At 46.0% G+C, this 25,234-nt stretch overlaps 1 protein-coding gene across 10 annotated transcripts in view; it reads right to left on the bottom strand.

The window, feature by feature from the left end:
• The window catches only part of LOC148024742 (uncharacterized), a 267,919-nt gene that overhangs the window by 112,688 nt on the left and 129,997 nt on the right, over positions 1 to 25,234 (bottom strand). For 2 of the 10 annotated variants that reach the window (XM_087694404.1, XM_087694405.1), the window contains exon 11: positions 9,677 to 9,764. The exons of the other annotated variants lie outside the window; for them this stretch is intronic. In XM_087694404.1, the coding sequence (XP_087550530.1) occupies positions 9,677 to 9,764 (88 nt within the window). The remainder of the gene's footprint in view (positions 1 to 9,676; positions 9,765 to 25,234) is intronic. 10 annotated transcript variants of the gene reach the window in all.

Here is a 25,234-nt window from a genome sequence, read left to right as displayed (position 1 = left end):
TATCACAGTTTGTCTCATAGGCCAGTTTTGGTCTTTAGAAGACGTTAATATAACTTTCTTTCTTTCTTTCTTTTCTTTCTTTCTTTCTTTCTTTCTTTCTTTCTTTCTTTCTTTCTTTCTTTCTTTCTTTCTTTCTTTCTTTCTTTCTTTCTTTCTTTCTTTCTTTCTTTCTTTCTTTCTTTCTTTCTTTCTTTCTTTCTTTCTTTCTTTCTTTCTTTCTTTCTTTCTTTCTTTCTCTCTCTCTCTCTCTCTCTCTCTCTCTCTCTCTCTCTCTCTCTCTCTCTCTCTCTCTCTCTCTCTCTCTCTCTCTCTCTCTCTCTCTCTCTCTCTCTCTCTCTCTCTCTCTCTCTCTCTCTCTCTCTCTCTCTCTCTCTCTCTCTCTCTCTCTCTCTCTCTCTCTCTCTCTCTCTCTCTCTCTCTCTCTCTCTCTCTCTCTCTCTCTCTCTCTCTCTCTCTCTCTCTCTCTCTCTCTCTCTGTGTACAGGGGCAGGTCAGCTCTTTTTTTTTTTTCGTAAAGGCAGGTCAGCTCTCTCTCTCTTTTCTTTTTTTCGTGAAAGTTAATTGTATTAATTACGAAAAAAGGTACAAGTTTGCATGATTACAAGATACACGATGGCTCTACCCCATCATGTGTACACACTGACTCTCTACAAGAACCAGACAACCAAAGAGTTACAAAGTCATGGCAAAGACACAGAGGAAATTGCCATATCCCAGGGACGTAAGTCCTCCCGAGGGAGCATGTCAGAGTGCCGAAGAAGATCTATCTGCCAATACAAGAGACTTTTAAGCCGCGCACTATGCCGCTGAACATTAAAGGCGGAATCAAAAAGAAAAGCATTCTGAATGGTCCAATTATGCCAACAGCCCCAATATCGAAGAAAGTGAAACAAAATCTTCATATGAGGTTGTGTCAGTGTGGGATATTTGGGCCGCGCAAAAACCCAATCAAACGGGCGTAGCGAGAAACCAACCGCCGCTCTCCAGACGGCCGACAAGAATGACCAGATTTTCTGAGAGATGGGGCAAGAAATAAAACGATGACGGGCAGATTCCACAGTGGTGGTGCAAAAGAAACAGTTGCCGTTGGAGATTCGATGCTTGGAAAGGGCTGAAGCAAGCAGAAGACCACCAATCATCACCCTCCAAAGAAAGATCTTATATTTGAAGGGTGTCTTCTTCAACCAGCCCTCCATCACCGTTACCCTCCACCATGACCTGGATTTATGCAATCCCCATAGAGTATTAGCTTTAGTAACCAGCCATTGATGATCTTTAATCAGAAGGTGATACATCTGGTTAGCTGAAGCCTTTTCTAAATTGAGCCGGCCTGCAAAGTCCCAGTCCTGCCAGGGACGATCCGTAGCAAGGGCAGGAAAGGGTTGTCTGCTCTAAAGCACCATCAAAAGCTGTTCCCATAAATACCTGTATCCACGCGGGATCCTGAAAAGCCTCCTGGCTGTACGAAACGATATCAACACATTGCGACTGGCAAGGGTGGCATCCGCTACAAAAGTTAAGTCCAAACGTGCCATGCGGTTGAATTTTGGTCGAAGCTCATGTTTACCTTCCCACGAAATTAACCGCGAGATTGCCAACAGTTCCAATTGAAAAGAATTAGTAGCTAAGCGATCCTCCGCTCGATGCCACTGCACCTTCCGGAGGACCTGTCTCCATGAACACACCAAATGGGCAACCAGAGATGAAGAAGAACTGGAGAAGCGAGAATTGGCATTAAGAACATGCCACCAAGAACCCCGGATTTGAGTGTTACCATGCAGAAGCCCGTGATCCTCAATAAAATAACGGGCTATAACGACCCATGGATGATGATCCGAGCACATGGCGGGAAAAAGAGACCAACGGAGCGCCAGCATATGAGTTTGGGCATCTAAAATAGCCCCTCCACCCATGCGTTTGGGGGTGCACGGATGCGACCAAGAAATCCAGGAAATGCCTGCATACAAAGAATCCTTCTTCCACAACATGAAACAAATATAAAGCTGTCATCAACCAAGGATTGACTAATGAAGTGCTGTCCAGAGGGAAGCAACAATCCAGCCAACTGAGAAGAAGCTGCCATGTGAGATAACATCGAAAGAACTGGATGAGTCGCAAGGGCAAAGAAGAGGGGACTCAAAGGGCACCCCTGTCTGACAGAGTGGGCAAGGACAATTGGCTTGGTAACGCCTCCATTCAGCATGACGCTCGAAGACGCTGCATCATTGATAGTGTAGATCAGACGAGACATCCGAGCACCAAAGCCCATGGTAGACATAAGTTCTGCAATGAAAGACCAGTCCAGATAATCAAAAGCCTTTTCCAGGTCCAATTGAACCAGTACGACCTGCTGATTAGAATGCCTTGCATAATCAATCGCCAGTTGCGCATTCAATACATTGTGCAAAATGTTTCTGCCCTTAATGAAACCATATTGGAGAGGATGCACAATGGCAGGAAGATGCTTATGGAGCCAGTTTGCCATTACTTTGGAAAAGATTTTATACATAGAACCCATCAAAGAAATTGGGCGCCACTGTTTCAACATGGACGGCGAAGGAACTTTTGGAAGCAGTTTAATAAGACCTTCTTTCCATGAGGACGGCATGATCCCCATTTCACACACCTGCTGAAACAAAGCCGTCAATGGTTTCGCGAGCTGGGTGGCAAAAAACTCAAAGAACTCATTGGTGAGACCATCCCAGCCAGGACTTTTATCCTTGGGCAAGTGTAACAGAACGCCCATAACCTCCTCCTCACAAATATCTGCCTCCAGAGTAGATTGCATTTCCTGCGGAACCTGATTGCGGACCACATCATAAAAAACTGAACGAGCATGAGCAGTTTGGCCTGAAGGAGGAGAAGTGGAACCAAGAAGGTTGAGGAAATAATTCCTACACATATCCACAATAGTCTGCGGATCAAGGACCATTTGCCCGTCCGCATCCTCGAGTCTAGTCATATTCTCGTGAGCAGGAGAGGCATGGAGAGCTCGAAAGAACTTATGAGTCTGACAAGCACTATCTTGCAAAGTCTCTGTCAAATGTTGCAATTTGACTTGCTGATAAGATTTCAACTGAAACTCTTTACTAAGATCAGCCAGACGCATTGCTAGTGACTACAGAAATACATCATCTCGAGTGTCCACCAGCAAAGAACGAACCAACGCCAGGAAATCCTCCGCTGCTTGTCGATGCCGCCGAGAAAGAGAGGCATGATGAATCCCATATTGCCGAGCAACCCGCTGCACATTAGAGAGCAATCTTTCAAATGAAGCAGTGCCCTAAGATGAGAAATCCAATAGGAATCGATCAATCAATTGCTGCATATAGCCCTGAAAGATTGCATGCTTCAAATAAGACTAGTTAAAACGCAAAGGGAGTCTATCCAAAAATTGCTTGAAAGGTGCAATGGGTTGTGCAAGGAGCTCAAGCTGGAGAGGGAAATGGTCTGACAAGGCATATTGTTGCAACCCTCTCATTTCGAGCATCTCAGGAAGGAAATCATCATTCTGCATGATGTAAATGCGGTCTAATCGCGACCATGTTGTAGCATACTGGGCAGAATGGAAAGTAAACCCCGTAGACGAAGGGTGCAGCTAGGACCAGAGATCTTGCTGAAGAACGGTAAGAGCCAAGTCCTGCAATATACGACGTTCTGGCGCATCCATTACCGAATGCTCTGATGTGGACTGTGAAGAATCAACACACACATTGAAATCTCCCATCAAAAAACCCCGTCTGCCAAGAGACAAGGAAGTCTGCAGAGTATGCCAAAGCTCCCGGCGAGCTAAAGGATCATTCGGAGCATAGAGGCCAAGTAACCATAAGATCTCTCCTTCGAATAAAACTTCAATGACCACAAAGCGGCCATGTACATCATTCTTAATAAGAACCGCCTGATATTTTTCATGTACAATCATAAGCACCCCAGAATACTGCCTGGCATGTGTCCCTGCATAGAACAAATGAAAGCCATGGCAATCCACAACTTTTCCTGCTTCACCGTGACTCTTGTGCTCAACAGCACACAAGACATCCCACTGATTCTCATGCAATACAGTCCACAGGGCATGTTGCTTGTGGCGAGAGCAAATCCCTTGCACATTCCACGTGGCGATCTTCATGTGTATTCCAAAGAAAATCAGGTACGAGGCACAGCTTGCCTCGATTTGACCTTTTCTGCGAGAATGTCCAGGACTCCGTCATCCAAAAAGTCGGCTAACACAGCAAAAGAGTTTTGACGACCAGCTTTGGAGGTAGATGGCATATCCGCTGACTTGGAGTTGGGACGGGGATAACGACGATCCCATGGGGTAATGACATTACCTTTAGTATCAAAAGCCAGCTTAGCAGGTGGACCCTTTGGACCACCCAAATACGCTCTCCTAGGTGGCTGTTGACGGGGAGCAGAAGAAACCATAGCAAGAGCAGAGTGCTCTGAAGACAATTATTTCTTTCCTGCGCATATACGTATGCATGGGATTAGGTGAGGCAGTAGGCACAGTATCCACCATGCTAGCAACAAGCTTGTTGCCTTTTTTCGTGCGTACATCCACCCAGTCATCGCCACGGGAATCCAAACCCGAGACCTGTTGTTTCCCTTCGTCCAAGACTTGAGGTGGCTGGGTGGCATCCTGCGACGAAGCATCACACACCATGTCTTCCATAGGCAGCGCAACATGCTCAGCATCTGAAGTGTGGTGCTTCTCTAGGCATTCGGCCATTAAATGCCCCAATTTTCCACACAAAAAAGAATGTCCTGCAAAGTTGCCCCATTTCAAACGAAAATGTAAAGGATGCATGCTAGAGCAATTGATACGTAACCACGCAGGCCTTTTCCGAGCAGTGTCCCATAACATGCACAGACAGTTGCGATTCATGGCCCTAAGGCTTGGGGGGACGAAAACAGTGCCCACAGCGGCCATGGCGTCCTTTAACAGTGGCCAATAAATAGCTGGACAATTTTCCACTTCAACCCACACAGGGCATTCACGTTGCAGCAGGCACTGAAAATCTGCCATTTGGCGCCATGGCACAACATGGACCAGACGGCGATCAACGAACAATGGCAGTTTAGACAGGAGAGCAGCACGGTGCGTCTCAGATTTCAACAGCACTTCAAAAGACCCCCGGGGCCCAATAAAAATCTCTTCAACACATTCCCCTTGTAGCAGATTTTGCAGCCACTGACGAATACGGGAAAGGAGTGGGATCCGACCAGTGAAGAAGAGTATCACCGCACGTTCATAAAAAACTCAAAAGGAGCGCAAGACATGTTTTGGGTCCATAGTGGCTTCGAGAACATCTTCCGTTGCAGAGTCGGAAAAGACTTCCTGATTATGTTGAACGTAATCGCCAAGTAGAGTGTTGGCAAATTCCAGCAAATGCTCCCAGTCAACATCCTGAGAGTCCACAGAATCCGAAGCAACCTGAGCATAGGAACGATCCTGATGATCCATTGTGTCAGCCGAGGTATGCTTAGTACGTTTGCCCGCAGGCTGGAGGTCAGAAGCAGGCGGCATCTCCTCTGTGCACGGAACCATATCCTCTGGTTCCTCCCTATCAGAAACCGGACCAAGAGCTGCCACCGTTCGGTCTATAAAATCCAGATCCAAGCCCGCCATCTTGTATCAGTACGTATGCCGGTCAGAGGCCGATTGAAGAGCACGGGAGGCAGAGACACGCTCTCTCTCTCTCTCTCTCTCTCTCTCTCTCTCTCTCTCTCTCTCTCTCTCTCTCTCTCTCTCTCTCTCTCTCTCTCTCTCTCTCTCTCTGTGTGTGTGTGTGTACAGGAGCAGATTAGTTCGCTGATCTGTTTCTGCTGGTGAGCGCGTGCCCTCCTGTGCTTGCTTGGTTGGCGTGGCTGGAGTGCAGAGAGACATGAGCACGTTTTCAGCGAGAGCTGGCACTTGGCATATCCACACATAAGCATGCTCGAACACTCTTCAGACGGTTGGTACGCAAAAAGAAGCAGGAATACCTGAGCAGACTAGAAACAGAAATGTATTCCATGTTCTTGGGGCAGGACAACAAGAGAGCATGGAAAAAGATGCATGAGAGTCAGCCACCCCTACAAATTACTAGACCGGATGATTGGCATGGATATGCTTGCACACTCTATGATATCCCTGGCCAAGAGCCTATGCCACTCCCCTCAACCTCAAGACCAGCAAATTGCAGATTTTTCACAGAAAAAAAAGTGAGAAAAAAAAAGTGAGGAATGCCATATGGAAACTGAAAAATGGAAGAGCCCAAGACCATGAGGGTTTAGTGGCTGAACACTTCACGCATGCCTGTGATATTCTGGCACCAACGCTGGCTCACATCTTTAATAGGGCAGTTTGTGAGGGATTTCCAACCTGTTGGTCAAACCATATTATTGTGCTGCTCTTTAAGAGTGGAGACCCCGCGCTACCTAGTAACTACCGAACTATCATGATTGGACACATGCTGGCCAAGATATATGGCTCTATCGTGGAACAAGCGTTGAGTGAATGGGCCGAGATGCATGGCCTGAGGTCAAAAGGCTAGGCTGGCTTCAAGAGGGGATATACAACTCTAGACCATATCTTTACGTTGGCAATCATTGAAGAAGGCAAGGCATTCAAGAAAAAGATCTATTGCTGTTTTGTGGACTTTCGCAAGGCCTTTGACACAGTGCCACGTGCTAGACTCATGAAAAGAATGCAAAACATTGATGTGCCCGTAGAGATACAGTGGAGTATCTATGCCGTGTATGAGACAGTGACAGGCAGAGTACGAACACCTGAGGGCATCTCAGATACAGTCAATAGCACCATTGGGGTGAAACAAGGCTGTCCACTTTCACCGACACTTTTTGGGCTGTATATAGATGAAATTTCAGAATATGTGGATAGGACGGGTGGGGCCGGAGCCAGCCTAGCTGGAGTGCTGATACCATTACTGCTTTATGCCGATGATATTGTACTTATATCTCACTCACCTGAGGGACTAAATAGACACTTGGATGCATTATCAGCTTTTTGCAGAGATAGAGATCTTAAGGCGAACCTTGGGAAAACTAAAGTTATGGTATTTAACACTTCAGCTGCTTGGGTGACAAGAGCTGAGCACCAGTTTACTTTTGACGGAGAGCCAGTGGAGATGTTTAGGCAGTATGTTTAATTGGGGGTCACATTGAAGGGACCACAGTTCTCTTGGAGAGAGACATCAGAGGCTCGTTTGGCAAAAGCATATGCAGCCTTAGGTGCATTGGAGAGGCAATGTGCTCACATACAATTTCATGAGCCGCGCACCAAACTGTGGCTTTTTGACACCTTGGTTACACCCACACTCCTATATGGGGCAGCTATTTGGGATCTGAGTCTGTTTCACACGAGGAGACAGCCTTTGGGAGACCAGGATGGACTAGAGAAGGAATACTATGATGGATGGGAGCATATGGAAAGACCACTGGTCATGATGATCTCACGCATGATACGAGCGAAGAGCTCGACCCCACATGAGATTATCGGAGCTGAGTTGGGGGCATCACCCATGGTGGCTGAGGCCTTGGTTCAGGCAGTGACTTTCATACATAGACTATGGGAGCTCCCCCAAGATAGATACCCACGGCTAGCCCTGGCCTCTTCTAGACAACTAGCAGCAAACGGTGACGGACACTATTGGTATGCTCAGATGAGTACATGGATGCGTCTACATGGTCTGCAGATTGACAGACTACCCCCCTTTGACTATAGCCTGGATTGCCCTGCACTTGACCTAAGCCGATCAGAACTAAACCATGTGATCAGAGCAGACATACTGAAGTTAGATACGGAGAAGACCTGGATCCGACCCCCCTCGCCCCATGGCACGAGGATGGCACACTACCAGACCCACTTCCTCCAGGTATCTGAGGATGGTTTCATCACCCGACCCAATTACATGGACACACAGCTGCCTCATGGACTACGCACAGTTATTGGTCAGATCCGCACCTCATCCCACCACCTGAGGATTGAGACAGGCAGATGGGAGGGTATACAGAGAGAACGCATATGCCCACTATGCGACAGAGAGCCAGAGACAGAGGAACACTACATCTGCCGATGCACTGTATATTATGACATACGAGGTAGATACCACTGTCTATTTCGAGAGGGTTTTGGACCCCTGAGACGGATCATGCAGTTTGAGGATCAGAGATGCTTGGGATTTTTCCTCTTGGAGCTCCAGAGGCGCAGAGCAACAATTCTACGGAGTAGGAGGCCCCCACAGCTTGGCTCACATAGACAGAGAGCAGTCACTGACTTTTTCACTGATACACGATAGAGTATGGCAAATAGCACTACTACTGCCACACAGCCTACAGGAGTACATAATCATTGAACCTCATCTTCTGTAAGTGTCCCTTTGGATAGAGCAGTGGCACTTAGCCGGTCTAGGCGCCCACATCCACCCGGACGAAGGCCTAGACATCCACACCACAGACAAATTAAAGCCATCATTGAGCGCCACAGGAGACAGATGACGAGACGCCTCAGCCATGCAGAGATACACCTCCCTAGAGAACAGACATATCATTGATGGAGAGTTTTCCTTTCTCTACTCTCACTTTCAGATCACTGACATGTTTCCCTTTTATAGGACACTATTTCATTTCCTTTTCAGTCTTATAGGCATGTTTTTCATCTTTTTTCTTGTTCCAGATGAGAAACACACCATCATTGTATGTACTGCTTTGGTCTCATAGGCCACATTGGCCTTTTACAGACGTTAATATACTCTCTCTCTCTCTCTCTCTCTCTCTCTCTCTCTCTCTCTCTGTGTGTACAGAGCAACGAGCACACTGGACGGGACACTGCCTCTCTGACGCCTGTGGGGCTTAGGGTTGACCGCAACTGGGCGCCTCTGCAGAAGGGAGCAAAACGACCAGGCGCACCCGCGAACACAGGGGGAACCGGGCAGCGGATGACGCTGAAGCTGCACAGGCGGCAGGTCACGAGCGGGCGCCATCGACGAGCTCTTCTCTCTCTCTCTCTCTCTCTCTCTCTCTCTCTCTGCCTGCTGCCTGTGAGTTGCCTGCAAGTCTCACCTGACGTGACCTGTCCTTGCAATCAGATTTCTCTGTCCTTGCAGATTCCTGTATGCAAACCTTTTGACCGCAGGTCTAAGCCAATAAGTCTGGGGGCCTGTAACTGTCTGCGTTTATACCCTGACTGGCAGTGAGAAGGCTGTTCACACAGGGGCAGGGCAGAACTGCACTGGCGTAAGGTATTCTGGTGCGATCAATTTGTCTCTCCTCAACAAAGTCGTCCCTGCAAATTCACAGTAGGGTCACAGCAGCTCTGGACGTCCCGCAACAGCAAAAGCCAGATACCCAGAACGGCAGGCAGTTCATGTAGGGCTGCAGGGCCCACGAACAGGGAAGAAACGCTGAAATTGTGCCCCAAAATCAGGGCAATTAGGCAGCGCTCGTCTCCACACAGGCTGCACGCAGAGCACGACAGCACCTTGGTCGCCATCTCTCCTCTCTCTCTCTCTCTCTCTCTCTCTCTCGAATTAGTGTATATTAATATTCGAAATATTTACATGCAGCCTTCAGGCCAACCATACAGAAAGGAAACAAGTCTCACATTTTTACATTACACCATCAGGTCAGCAATACAACTAAAAGTCTACCACAGCTCTAACACAGAAATATCACTCACAAAGAATAGCTGGAGTGGAGCGAACAATATCCAACCAATGAGCAACGATTTCAGGAAGAACCACATCAGCTGAAACCATAGAGGAGATCTGCCATAACAATAAACCATGAATACGGGCCACATGACCATGGATACCCGATACCGAATCAAAAATCTTGGCCTCTACCATTTGATGATAAATTTGATTAGTTGGCCTTTTCTCAAAATCATCAGGAATCACAAACTTCCAATCACGTGAGGGAGACAACGGTTGTAAGGATGGCAAAGGGGCAAACCTCAAAAGCTTGTCCTATATAGACGACCAACCAAATGTCATGATAACCTAGAGGTACCCGAAAGTGCTGACGAATACACCAAAAAGAATAAAGACACGCCTGTCCAGGAATGACACCATCAAGAACTATATACAACCCCAAACAAGCCATCTGATTAAACTTATCTCTCTGCAAGTCTTTATGAGGCCTATCAATTAATCTAGAAGTAGCCAGCACTTCTTCTTGCAACGAATTCTCCTCCTTACGAGAATCAGGAGGGCACCAAACCGCAAAGCATAACATCGCCTGCCAAGACACGATCAAATGAGAAAGGAGAAAAGACTAAGAGACCTTTACAAGTCTTGTGGAACTAAGCATATGCCACCAAGAAGCTTGAATAACCGTGCTGCCGTGAGAGATTCCAATCTTTTCTATGAGAAATTTTGTAATCTCTAACCACGGGTGACTCTCTATACATAATACCTGCAAAAGTGCTAGCCTCAAGGCTGCCATATGTAAGCTAGAATCCAACAAAGCTGCTCCCCCCATCCTTTAAGGAGTAGTAATATGCTGCCCTGAAATCCACACGTGGCGTAAGCGATTCCCTTTCTTTTTCCACAACATGAATCCAATAGGTTGAACCAATTCCATCAAACACTTCTTGGTCCAAGGAAGAAGAGGCAGGAAAAAAAAGAAACCATGTTGATCATGATGCATTGAGCAACCTTAAGCCGAACATAAAGAGGCCAACCTTGAGACTTCCAGTACATGAACCGATCATGAATATGGGATGACATCCAATCCAGCAATGTACGGGGAGCTACATCCACACCAATAGGATACCCCAAATGTCTAGTTGTGCTTCCCTTAGAAATCACAATTCCATTCCAACCCAAGGCCTGCAAATCATTCTCCGTGCAAGAAAGCAGTGTAGATTTCTAAGTGTTAATATGAAGCCTTGATGCAATAGCAAAAATATTCCATGCAACCATTGCGCGATTGACATTCGAGGGATTAGCCGTAAGAAACATGAATGAATCATCTGCCAAAGATTGCCCCAAAAGTTGGCCCCACTAGGAAGAGTGAAACCAATAATCTCCACTTGATTGGCCAACTTGTCCAACAATGAAAGCATCACATGAGTGACTAAGGCGAAAAACAAAGGGCTGAGAGGGCAGCCTTGTCGAAGAGATCGAGAAAAGGCAATCTCATCCGTGACCCCTCCATTAAGTGCGATGCGGGCTACAGCACCCTAACCTATAGTATCCACAAGAGAAATCATACGAGGCCTAAATCCCATAGTGGTCATTAGGTGCCGCAAAAAAGAATAGCTAACATGATCAAAATTTCAATATCCAGCTGAAGCATAATCACCTGTTGGGCTTTAGCATAGTCAATTCCCCGTTGAGCATTCAAAATATTGTGCATTATCTTTCAGCCCTTAATGAAACCGTATTGATGCGGATGAATCAACTACGGAAATACTTTCTACAAGTTGTTGCTGATGATTTTAGAAAATATTTTATATAAAGAACCCATTACAAAAATAGGTCTCCATTGTTTCAAGGTAGATAGAGAGGGAACCTTGGGCAATAACCGAATGACATCAATCTTCCAATCGAAAGGCATCTCACCAAAATTCCACACTTACCGACACAGACGACACAATGGGTCCTTAAGTTGCTCCACATGGGCTGAGAACACAATTCATTAGGAAGCCCATCCAAGCGAGGGCTTTTCCGTCGAGGCAAATGAGACAAGACCTCTTCCACCTCCTCCTCCAAAATATCGGCCTCCATCAAAATGACCCATTCTGACTTAACCTGGTTGCCAACCAAATTGCAAATATATCTGCGAGCAGAAAGAACCGCATCTGAAAGAGTCCCCTGTGGGCCCAACAGCGATTTATAAAAGTCAACACACATGTGAATAATGGAAGCAATTTTAGTGACCATAACACCTTGCTCATCCATCAAACGCACAATATTTTCACAAGCATATTTCTGTTGCAAGCGAGCAAAGAATTTATGGCATTGACACTTATTGTCATGTAAAGCTTCCGCTCTGGCTAGCAATTTGTATTTAGCATATTCCTCTTCCTACAGTGATCAAACTCTGCCTATCAACCATTCAATGCATATGAGCAAGTCATTATTGGAGTCCCCCAACTGACACAGAGAAACCAAGTGGATCAACAACGCTTGCGCATGCTGCAATTCAGCGCACAAAGAGGAAGCATGCTGAATACCATACTATCAGGATAACGATCGAGCATTATCCCTAAATACAACCCATGCTTGTATCCCTTCACTGAGGACCCTGGAGCTAAAATAAGTAATCAGTTGCTAAATATATTCCAAAAATTGATTTTGCAACAGAAAGGACTGATTGAAAGGAAGAGGCAAATGGGCAAGGAGGGCCTTAAAGGCATGGACAAGTCTGTGATTCAACTCCAAGACCAATGGATAGTGATCTGACAAAACATGTTGTTTCTCCACCCACATATCAATAACTTCAAGAACAAAAGATGTTGGGGGTAAAGGCGCCTCTGCGTAGCTGCCCATGTATTACTACACTGACAGTCACCGCTACTGCACACTGCAGGTGGCGAGCGCCCGTCACCGTCACTTTATTCTTTATTCTTTTAGTGACAGTTTGAATAAAGGAAGGCCCGGTCACATATTGTGACTGTTGGAGTTCCCATTTCTAGTCTCTCCCTTTCTTGCTCTTGCTTTCCCGCCATAGCTCTCGAGTCCAACCTTCGATCCGTCGCTCCCTTTCAACTAGTATCAGAGCTTTGCTTTCCGACTCTTGAGCTTGGTTCGTGGCATTCTCAGCATCCCATCGACTCTCTACTTGCATTGGGTTTCCTTCCCAGCAGCCATATCCGACTCCTTCGAGCTCCCGTCACTCCCCGGCTTCCTGAGTACCTTCCCGACATTGTTGGGCACCTTCAGGGCATTACATCAAAGGTATTTGATCATTTTCTTCAGGGTTTACTTCAGTTCTCAGGTCTCATAGGCTGTAAACAAGTTGTGGGCAGCCATAGCTCACACCTCTTGGAGCTTCCTTCACCTGGATCTTGCTTCCAGCCTATCAAGGCTTGCTAAGGCTTGGTGTAGGCCTTCTTTGGCCCTCATTTGTGCCCCCTTTGGGCCCCATTGTTGACACGTGGGACAGCAGACCCCCCCAGCCAGCTCACGTTTTTTTTGCCCCTATTTCAAAATCTGGCCCAAAAATCACTCTTTTTGTCATATCTCGGGCATTCGGAACCCGATTCAGGCAAGATAAGAGTCTAAGTTGGGGTTTTGGCATGCTCCGGACGCGATGGTGATGTTGGATTTGCCAAATTCTGATGACAGAATCTTCTGCAACAGATTTCAGGTCTGAGACAGCATGTATTTGTACACCTATGCTTGTTTGGGCATGACTACATAACCACTTTAATGCCTATTGCATCCCGATTGATTGGGGGATTGAAGCTACATGTAATGCTATGATTTTGGCCTAATTTTGGGGCTGGAAATACACAGTTTATAACAGTAAATGCATGCTGAATACTCTTGGGCTAAAGCTATCTTTCATGCTTTGACATATGCCTATTGGTTCTGGATGTATGTATTGGGTTATGCTATGATGTATTGATCATCGAGGGATAACTTTGAGCTTGTCATTGAATCCGGATGCTTTTGGAAGCTTGAGCTTATTTCAACCTGCACTTATTGACATTGGTATATGCTTTGACAGTGATGCTTCTTGGGTTTATGCATACCCGTTGCCTACGGCTTGATGCTCATGTCACGGTTGATTACCCCACGCATACGTTGAGCTTGAGTGCTCATTGAAGCTCCACCTTGGATGCATTTTGGATTATTTGGAGTAGTCTTGGATGTTACTTGGCTTGTCAGAGTTTGGATTGGGATGTATTTGATGTCTTACATGCTTACGGATGCTACATACGGATGCTCTACCGCCTACATATTCCGGATGTACTATTGATGTATTGTCTTGGACTTATGTCATTGGCACTGTGTCTTGCCTTGGCTTGAGCTCTTGAGCTCGTACATACGGCTTTTGTGCCAGTGGAAGCATTCTTGAATGCTTATGAGATATTGAGCAGGTGGTATTTTTATCAATTGAGCCATTACATGCTATTGAGTAATTACAGACACTTGAGACTTTGGGACTTCTTACCTTTTGGGATGATACATCATATGTCTTGGTTCACTGTATGCTTATGAGCTAAGTCTCAGTTTTGGATCCGTATCTTTGTGAACTGACACCTACTTGTGTCAAGTTTTGGTAGTGGCAAGAACACTTTGCCCCGTTGACTGGGGGGTGTGCCTACTTACTGGCAGATGTTTGTATGACATACTTGGGTGTTGGATTCATGCTTATCGACCGTCATATGCTTATGCTATGCCCGCATGATGCCGGCTTTGGTCTTGGCAATATCTGATTGCCTTGGGATCCGATTTTGGCATTGTTAGCTCTCTTTTTACTGAAATCTGAAATTTATTACAGCAAGCATATATGTATGGACTGACATGGATTTTTCATGCTGAAACACTCTGAAATGATGTACTTTCACTAGTACTTCGTAGGTAGCAGCTTTGGTTCCACTTTCTTCGCCATTTTTCCTCGATTTTGGTGATTTTTTTATCATTTTCTGCAATAAACAACAAGCAGTTTTGAATTGTCTACAATCTTCCAGCCTGCATTATGGCGAGTTCGTCCACTGATAATGCTATTTTCAACATCACTAAGCTTGATGGTACGAATTACTCTTATTGGAAGAGTCAGATTTGGCAGGTGTTGGTGTAGAAATCGCAAATCAAACCATTGAGGTTGAGCGGGCATCCACCTGCAACTATGCCAGATGAGGAATAGCTTGAGCTTGATGAGTTATGCAAGTCCACTATTGTATTATCTCTCACAAAACAGGTTCACTACAATGTATTTGAGGAAGAACAGAGTGCATGGTAGTTGTGGGATAAAATCAAGAATCTCTATGACAAGAAAAGTCCAGCGAGTCAAATGTATTGGCTGAAGCAACTTATGGATCTGCGCATGAAGGAGAATGTGACTATGTCTGCTCACTTGAGCCAGTTCCATGTTATACTCAAGAACTTGACGTCGTAGGATACCACTTTTGCAGAGGATGTCACTCCTCTTTTCTTGCTTGGTACTCTTAATGAGTCATGGGATGTATTCCGCACTGCATTATGTGCCTCTACTGCTACCTTGAAATTATCTCATGTTGAGAGTGCTCTTCTCCAAGAAGAGGTTAACCATAAGAATTTGGATGCCTCTCGTGTATCTCATGCTATGACAGTTAGAGGCAGGAATGATGGATATGGAAAGCATGGCAGTGGTAGTGGCCGTGGACGGGATTCTCAGAAATCTCGGTCCAAGTCTCGTGGAAAGTCACGTAGTAAATCCCGTGGCAGGAATGCAGATGTTACTTGTCACCATTGTGGGAAAGAGGGCCATATTAGGCCACAATGCTATGAATTGCGCAATCAAAGGCGCAAAGATAAGGGGAAAGACAAAGTGCAGGATAAGTCTTCTGATCGCAGCATAGTACGTACAAAGTCCAGTGTTAAAATTGAAGAGATCAATGTTATGCAGCCTGAGGATGTTGATGATAATGATTATATCCTAGCAGCTTCTTCTAGTGCTTCGCAAATGATAGAGATACACTCTATGTATGCACAGTATTGGCTCTTGGACTTAGGTGCGTCCTTTCATGTGACACCTTGCCAAGAGTGGTTTCATTCATACCGTACTGTTTCGGGTTCTATGCGCTTGGGTGATGACAACTCTCTTGATATTTTGGGCATTGGTGATATTAGGCTGCAATTTCCTTCTGGCAGCAGTTTTGTTATACAAGATGTACATCATGTACCTGCTTTGAGACGCAGTCTCATGTCAGCTGGACAGCTTGATGACGCAGGATATCGTGTATGTTTTGGAGACTCTGCATGGAAGATCACTCGTGGCAGACTTGTGATTGCGAGAGGTGCTAAGGATGGCAGTCTCTACCCCCTGATTGTATCAGCTTCTTCCCTTGATCATGTTTTGTCTGTGGGTTCTATCCCACATGTATCTCTTTGGTATGCCCGTTTGGGCCATATGTCTTTGAAGGGAATGAAAATGCTTTCTAGTTTGCAGTACTTACCGCCCCTTGATTATGCATGTTTTGATTCATGTGAGCATTGTCTTTATGGCAGGCAGACTAGGTCTACGCATAAGAAGTCTGGTAGGCCACCCATGAGTAAGCCCTTGGCATTGGTACATTCGGATGTCTGTGGGCCCATGCCTTGTCAGTCTATGCGTGGTGCAAAGTATTTTGTTACGTTCATAGATGATTTTTCACGGAAAGTTTGAGCTTATCCCATTAAGCTGAAATCCGATGTCTTAGCTGTGTTTCAGAGATGGCTTGCATTGGTTGAGAACCAGTCTGGGTATAGGCTAAAATGCCTAAGGACAGATAATGGGGCTCAGTATGTCTCACGTGCTTTTGAGCAGTTATGTGATGAGAGGCGTATTAAGCGTCAATTAACCCCCCCCTACACCCCCCCTCCAGAATGGTTTGGCTGAGCGGATGAATAGAACCATCCAAGAGCGTATACGCAGTATGCTTAGCCATGCAGACCTACCACAGAGCTTTTGGGCTGAGGCAGTTAGTACAGCTATGCATGTAATAAATAGATCACCTTCTAGTGGTTTGGATTTCCAGGTTGCAGAGGAGGTATGGATTGGAAAACCCCGCTTATGCGTATCTCCGTGTCTTTGGATGTGAGGCATTTTGCCATGTGCCCAGGGACAAGAGAAGTAAGTTGGATCCTAAGAGTGTCAAATGCATTTTCCTTGGTTATGGGGATGCGGGCGAGATGGGTTACTGTCTCTGGGATCCGCAGGTGCGGAAAGTCATGCGCAGTCATGATGTAGTCTTCCATGAAGAGAAGATGCATAGGCAGCTTGAGAGAGTTGTTGAGATCCACAGGGTCATATTTCAGGAGGAGCCGAGAGCTCCCGCACAGCTAGTTGGACAGCCTACAGCTGCAGTAGATGCTCATGGTCAGGGCGTTGGACAGGTAGCTGGACAGGCAGCAGAGCCGGCCGTGAGACGATCTACTAGAGACAGACGTCCACCAGATAGATTTGAGCCCTCGATACATTATGTCTTGGTTACAAATGCAGTAGAGCCTTTCACTTATGATGAGGCTATGCGCAGGGGTGACAGTCACTCCTGGGAGAGGGCTATGCAGTCTGAGATAGACTCCCTTCATAAGAATGACACTTGGGATTTGGTTTCCTTGCCTACGAGCAAGAAGGCTTTGCCATGCAAGTGGGTGTACAAGCTAAAAAGTACCCCTAGAGACCCCAAGCCGGCATACAAGGCTAGATTGGTAGCAAAGGGTTTTAAGCAGGAGCATGGTGTGGAGTTTGATGAGGTCTTTTCTCCTGTGGTTAAGATGACCACCCTGCGCTTAGTCTTGGCTTTGGTTGCTCAGCTTGACTTGGATTTATACCATATGGATGTCAAGACGGCTTTCTTACATGGGGACTTGCATTATGAGATTTATATGGAGCAGCCTAAGGGCTTTGCAGAACCTGGCAGGGAGCACCTAGTGTGCAAATTGAAAAAAAGTCTTCATGGCTTGAAACAAACACCTAGGGAGTGGTATCATAAGTTTGATGCCTTTATGCAATCACAGGGCTACAGCCGGAGTGCTATGGATCCGTGTCTTTACACGAAGAAAGCCCGTGATGGTTCTTTATTGATTTTGATACTCTATGTGGAAGATATGCTGATAGTAGGGGAAGCTCATGATGAGCTAGATGCTCTTAAGGTTCAGCTCAAGAAGAGCTTTGAGATGAAAGATCTGGGACAGGCCGCTCACATACTTGGTATGCGCATTAGACGCGACAGGCATCAAGGACGACTCTACTTGTCACAGAGGGAGTACATTCATAAAGTCCTTGAGCGCTTTCACATGCAGGACGTAAAGCCTATTGGCTGTCCATTGCCTTCTTATGTAAAGGTATCATAGGCTGATTGTCCACAAACAGAAGAGCGGAAGGCCGAGATGGCCGAGATGGCCAAGATTCCCTATGCATCCGCAGTGGGCAGTCTTATTTTGCCATGATAGCCACTCGTCCAGATATTGCCTTTGCAGTTGGTGTTGTGGAACGCTATATGGCTACACCTGGCAAGAAGCATTGGGATGCCGTGAAGGGTATCATGAGATACCTGAAGGGCACTGCAGATATGTGCATATGCTATGGCAGCCAAGATACAGGAGTCGTGGGGTACACTGACTCTGATTATGTAGGACATACAGATAGTAGGAAGTTCACTTCCGGCTATGTATTCACCTATACTGGAGGTGCTGTTTCTTGGATGTCTAGGGTGCAAAAATGCACGGCCCTTTCTACAACAGAGGCCGAGTATGTTGCAGCCACTGAGGCTTGCAAGGAGGCCATTTGGTTGGGTCGTTTAGTTGCTGACCTTGGTATTGATGCTATCCATACATTGCACTCAGATTCTATGAGTGCTATTCGGTTAGCCAAGAATCCGGTCTTCGATGCGAAGATGAAACACATTGAGGTGAGGTATCACTTCATACGTGGGGTCGTTGAGGACAAGTCTGTTGATCTTGTCAAGATCTCGACTGACCAGAATCCTGCAAATCTGCTCACGAAAAGCCTCTCTACAGAGCGCTTTGCCTTCCTCAGGAGGTTGATGGGCGTGGGATGAGATGACGTTTTTCCTCATCCTGTTGTACATGTGTACATGTTGTACTCTCTTTTTTTTTTCTTTTTCTTTTCACTCCTCACTGGGGCAGATTCGCCTTTAAGTGGGAGGTTGTTGGGGGTAAAGGCACCTCTGCCTAGCCGCCCGTGTATTACTACACTGACAGTCACCACCACAGCACACTGCAGGTGGCGGACACCCGTCACTGTCACTTTATTCTTTATTCTTTTAGTGACAGTTTGAATAAAGGAAGGCCCGGTCACACATTGTGACTGTTGGAGTTCCCATTTCTAGTCTCTCCCTTTCTTGCTCTTGCTCTCCCGCCACAGCTCTCGAGTCCAACCTTCGATCCATCGCTCCCTTTCAAAAGAATCACTCAGGAAAATATAGATCTGATCTAGTCAAGCCGAAGTATTTCGGTGCCAAAGAGAGCAATAAGTATGACCGACCTAAGAAGGATGCAACCAAGACCACATATCCTGTTTCAAGGATACAGCTGCCAGAGCATCCCAAGCCGGTCGTTCAAGACCATCCATGACTAAGTGTTGTGAAGTCGCATGATCCATAGATGCACATGCATTGAAGTCACCCATAACAAAGCCTAGACAAGCCATGGTCAAGCAATGCAAATCATCCCAGAGTTGACGACGTTCTCGAGTAGTAGAAGGACCATACACCCCCACTAGCCACAAAATCTCTCCCTCATATAGGATTTCCAAAATCATAAATCTACCACAATGGTCCTGAGAAACCAAAGATGGTTGCAGGGATGATTTGACGACCATCATTACTCCAAATTTATGTGGAGCATGTCCACTAAAAAAGATTGAATAATCCTTGTAAACATAGCTAGATCCTGCGAAAGCAAGTTGTTTATGCTCCACAACACAAAAGACGTCCCAATTTCCAATTCACACAACTTTCCACATCCGATGTTGCTTATTGCCCAAAGAAACACCTTTTACATTCCATAAAGCAAATTTCATGATGATACAGAGAAAAAAAACTATTGAACCACCCTTTTCCCTTTCTCTTTGAAACTTCTCCATTTCACTTCTGATCACATCTACTAGATCTACTCTTTGCAAACTAGCAATGGAATCAAGGGAAGGAAACTGTTGTTGCTGAGAGCGGTAAACATCACGAGGAGGCACAAGTCTCCCGCATGGATCAAAGCACAAAGGAGAATATGAAGCCCTTTTATCCTCCGTAGCGACTACAGGAGAATGTGAGGGTTGTGGTTTCATATAGAAGCCCCTACCTCTAGGTTGAAAAGTATGAGTTATAGGCAACAGAGAAGGGTGGGCAAGAGACAAATGAGACCACTGTCTCGCATTGCGTCAAACCACAGTAACCCAAGAATTATCCTATAGAGGCGAATTCGGACCGACCAAAAACGATGCACGCTCTATATCAGTTTGAGACACATTATGATTACTATCATGTCCATGTTGGACAAGCAGCTCATGATCTGCTTCTAGATGCAGAACCACTTGCTCAGGATGATACTCAAGCATATCTGTGTCAGGAACCATTGAACTCTGCAAAACATCAGGGCTTTTGTCGCATTCAGCAGTGAAATGACCCAATTGGCCGCATCTGAAACAGTGACCAGTAAATGTTTCCCATTTCAGCTCGTAAACCAATGTTTGCAATCCCGAAACCTCAAAGCGGACTTTAGTCGGCGAGGTTTCCCTGTATCCCAAAGCCCTATTCCTGTTGTGGGACGCCAACCGATGCTCCACCAACCCCTCACCAACTGCTCTTAAAACCAAGGGTAGAAGTCTCCAAAAATGCAGGAAAATCCACCACCTCAACACAACACATCCCCAGTAGGAAGAGCCCCAATAAGCAGCCTCCACATGAACACTTTGCCCTTATAAGGAATCTATCCTGCCACTTCTTTTTGCTATCCCGAATATGCCATACTTTATTACCCTTACCCGTGACCCATCTCCTGGCCTCCACCACCTGATGATATATATGATTAGTTGACCTTTTCTTGAACTCATCAGAAATCACAAACATCCAATCACGCTAGGGAGACAATGGTTGTAACATAGGCAAAGGATAGAACCTCAAAACTCTATCCTGTATAGCCACCCAAATATCGTGATATCCTCTAGGCACCCGAAAATGCTGATGAATAATCCAAAAAATATATAGACGGGCCTGCCAAGGAATGACACCATCAAGGATTGTCTGCAGCCCCAAACAAGACATCTGATTGAACTTGTCTCACTGTAGATCTTTATCACGCCAATCCAACAACCTAGAGGTAGCCAATACTTCACCTTGCAAGGAATTCTCCTCCTTACGAAAATCAGGAGGCCGCCAAACTACAAAAACTTAACATTGCCTGCCAAGATGCAATTATATGAGAAAGAAGAAAGAACTGGGAGACCTTAAGATCTTGTGGAGTTAAGCACATGCCACCAAGAAGCATGAATAACCGTGCCACAAGAAATGCCGGTCCTTTCTATAAACAATTTTGCAATATCTGTCCAAGATAACTGTTTACACACAGTGCCTGCAGAAAATCTAACCTCAAAGCAACCATATCAAAATTAACGTCCAATAGAGCTCCTCCCCCATCCTTTTAGGAGTAGTCACATGCTGCCACGAAATCCACACCTGGCCCAGGTGATTCCCTTTCTTTACCAATTCCAAAAGAGACTTTGTGGTCCAAGGAAGCAAAGGCAGGAGAAACGAAACCATGCTAATCATGATACATTGAGCAACTTTAAGTCTCATATATAAAGGCCAGCCTTGAGATTACCGGTACATGAACCGATCATGAATACAGGATGACATCTAATCCAACAAGGCACACGAAGCTACATCCACACCAATAGGATAACCCAAGTGTCTGGTTATATTTCTTTCTGAAATCACAATCCCATGCCAGCCCAAGGCTTGCAAATCATTCTCTGTAGTGCAAGAGAGTAGTGTAGATTTTTGAGTATTAATATGAAGTCCCGATGCCACAGAAAAAAGATTCCACACCACCATTGCCCGATTCACATTAGTGCGATCAGCCTTAAGGAACAGAAAGGAGTCATCTGCCAAAGATTGACCCACAAGTTGGGCCCCACTAGAAAGAGACAAACCAACAATCTCGCCTTTATCGGCCAACTTATCAAACAATGAGAGCATCAAGTGAGTGACTAAAGCAAACAGCAAAGGGCTGAGAGGGCAACCTTGCCAACGACACCGGGATAAGGCAATTTCATCAGTGATGCCTCCATTAAGTGCAATACGGGCCACTGCACCTTGACTAATAGTATGAACAAGAGAAATCATACATGACCCAAAACCCATGGTGGACATTAGCTGCCTCAAAAAAGACCAGCTTACATGATCAAATGCCTTTCCAATATCAGGCTAAAGCATAACAACCTACTAGCTTGAAGCTTTTGAATAGTCAATCCCCAGTTGAACATTCAAAATGTTGTGCATTATATTTTGGCCCCTGATAAAACCGTATTGACATTGATGAACCAAATGCAGAAATACTTTCTCCAATCTATTGGCAATGATTTTAGTGAAGATTTTGTATAAAGAACCCATAACAAAAATGGGTCTTCATTCTTTCAAAGAGGTTGGAGAGGGAACCTTAGGTAATAACCGAATGACTACAATCTTCCAGTCTGAAGGCATGATACCAAAATTCCACACTTGCTGACACAGGCGAGTCAACAAATCCTTAAGCTATTCAACATGGGCTAAAAACAACTCATTAGGAGGCCCATCCCAACCAAGGCTTTTCTTTCAAGGCAAATGCGACAGCACCTCTTCTACTTCATCCTCCAAAATATTAGCCTCTATCAAATCAACCAATTCTGGCTCAACTTGGTTGCTAACCAAATCACAAATGTATCGGCAAGCACAGTGAACAGCATCAGAAAGAATCTCTTGCAGGCCCAACAATGATTTATAAAAGTCAACACACATCTGGATGATGGATGCAAGATTTATCACCATAACACCTTGCTCATTCTTCAAACGCACAATATTCTCCCGAGCATATTTTCGATGTAACCGAGCAAAGAATTGATGGGATTGACAGTTATTGCCATGTAAAGCTTCCGCTCTGGCCAACAATTTGTATTTAGCATACTCCTCTTCTTGTAGAGATTGAGCTTTGTCTTTCAACCATTCAATGCATGTGAATAAGTCATTAGTGGTATCCCCCGACTGACACAGAGACAATGAATGGGCCAACAAAGATTGCCCATGCTGCAATTCAGCACATAAAGAGAAAGCATGTTGAATACCTTACTGTCGAGATAACGATCGCATATTATCCCTAAAAACAACCCATGCTTCCATCCCTTCAAATAGGACCTTAAAGAGAAATGAAGCAATTAATTGTTGAGTACATTCCAAAAACTGATTTTGCAGCACAAAGGATTGATTGAAATGAAGAGGCAAACGGGCCAAGAGAGCCTTAAAGTCATGAACATGTCGGTGTGTCAATTCCAAGACCAAAGGATAGTAATCTGACAAGACATGTTGTTGCTCCACCCACATATCAATGACTGTAGGAAGAAAAGAATTGCTTTGACAAATATAGATCCTATCCAATCTAGCCCAAGTGTTTGGATGCTGAAGAGAATGATAAGTATATCATGACTGAGAAGGATGCATCCAAGACCACGTGTCCAGTTTCAATGACACAGCTGCCAAAGCATCCCAAGCCTGTCACTCAGGACCATCCATGACCGAGTACTGTGAAGTTGCCTGATCCACAGATATACATGCATTAAAATCACCCATAACAAACGTTTGTGAGCAATAGAAGGAGCATACACATCCACTAGCCACAAAACCTCTCCCTCATATTAGATTTCAAGAATCACAAATCTGGCATGATGGTCCTAAGAAACCAAAGATGGCAATGAAGATCTATCGGCCAACATAACTCCAGATTTATGGAGAACACGACCACTAGAAACTATTGAATAATCCTTAAATACGTAAGAAGATTGTGCCAAAGCATGTTGCATATGCTCCACAGCACAAAAAACATCCCAATTGCCAACTAACATAACTTTCCACACCCAATACAGCTTACAGTCCAAAGAAATACCTTTAACATTCCATAAAGCAATTCTCATGATGGATCCAAAAAAGAAAACTATTGAACCATTAGTTTCCCTTTCCCTTTTACATCAACTGCTTTGGCTACCTGAAATCTCACCATCTCACTTCCAATCAAACCCAACCAACGAAACCGCTCATTTTATTTTAAACAAAACTCTAACGAGCTCAGCACCGTCACAATGCTCGGAGCTATCCCCCCGCTCCGTCTGATCGCGCCCGCCCCCCCCCCCCCCCAGCTGGTCCACGCCCTTCGCCTCCGCCTGCTCACGCCCATCCCCCCAGTGGGGATCACGTCCCTCGCCCCACCAGTTCACGAACCCTAGATCGGGTCCCGCCATTTTTTTTCTTTCGCCGCCCACGCGACTGGCTTGCTCATCCATTTGGCGCCTCCCCCCGCCTATCCAACCACGCGTGACCGCCCCCCCTCCCCTCCAGTTGTCATTCCCCTCCCCCCCTCCGTCCACCCAGGCAAAACTTCCGCCCCTCCCTGCCCAGACATTTTGCTGCCCCCCCCCCCCCCCCAAGGCTACCTCTACTCTAGTTCTCCCCCCTCTAGCGCACAGATTCTCTCCCTCCCCCCCCCCCCCCCCCCGCCATTGATCCCCCCGACCCTCCAATTGCTCCCTCTATCTGCAGCAACTCCCCCCCCCCCAGGTAGCACCGTGACGTGATTGGTAGTTCTCTCACAAGGGACGCCCAATGAAAACCTCTGGTCAGACACCGGCGCACTCTGCGAGTGCCCCCAGTCAAACACCTTGCGCGTAGTCCTCTCTAAGGAGCAGCTCTTAGCCGTTCGAGCTAAGGAGCTGGAGCTAATGGAAACAGCCATTTAAGGTCAGGTAGTAGGACATTCCCCAGCCAGGGCCTAGCTTCGGGACTGACTTTACTCCACGTTGCGCATTGGCACAGCGCAGATCGTGGAGGCGGCCCTATTAGGCCAAGGGATCTTCATGGTCCGGCTCAACTCAGCGAACACACCTCGCAAGTTACTCACCAGTGCACCATATGCGTGCACAAAAGGGGTCATATACATGGTCCCTTGGTACAGTGGCTTTACTATGGAGGCGTTTGCACTCCACAACAGGTTTCTTCAGCACCCGGTCACCCTTCTTTTCCCCGGCCTGGCAATTGAGTATCGCCAGTTGATGGAAGACTTTGGACGGCTCTTCGGCATTGTCCTTCCCGCGTCTTTTGCGGATGCAGTGACAGCAGAGCAGGAGTCCCAAATGTACGGGTGGCAGTAAAAGAGGTCAAGAATATCCCACAGTTCCTAGAGATTGAGGCAGGCGGGCATTCCTTTAGGCAGCAGGTCATTGTGATTGGGCAACCACGGCAGTGCCTGCGCTACTACGATTTTGGGCACCACGCAGCAATTTGTACGCGTTTCAGTGCCAAGGCGGCTCCGTCAACAGGCCTGCAAGTGGACGCCAATGG

This window comes from Lygodium microphyllum, chromosome 15 (genome assembly GCF_053477565.2).
Source record: "Lygodium microphyllum isolate KBCC chromosome 15, Lygodium_microphyllum_v1.1.10, whole genome shotgun sequence".
Lineage (NCBI taxonomy): Eukaryota > Viridiplantae > Streptophyta > Polypodiopsida > Schizaeales > Lygodiaceae > Lygodium > Lygodium microphyllum.
Note: the sequence above shows the minus strand (reverse complement) of the source record. Positions and strands in the feature narration are given on the sequence as shown.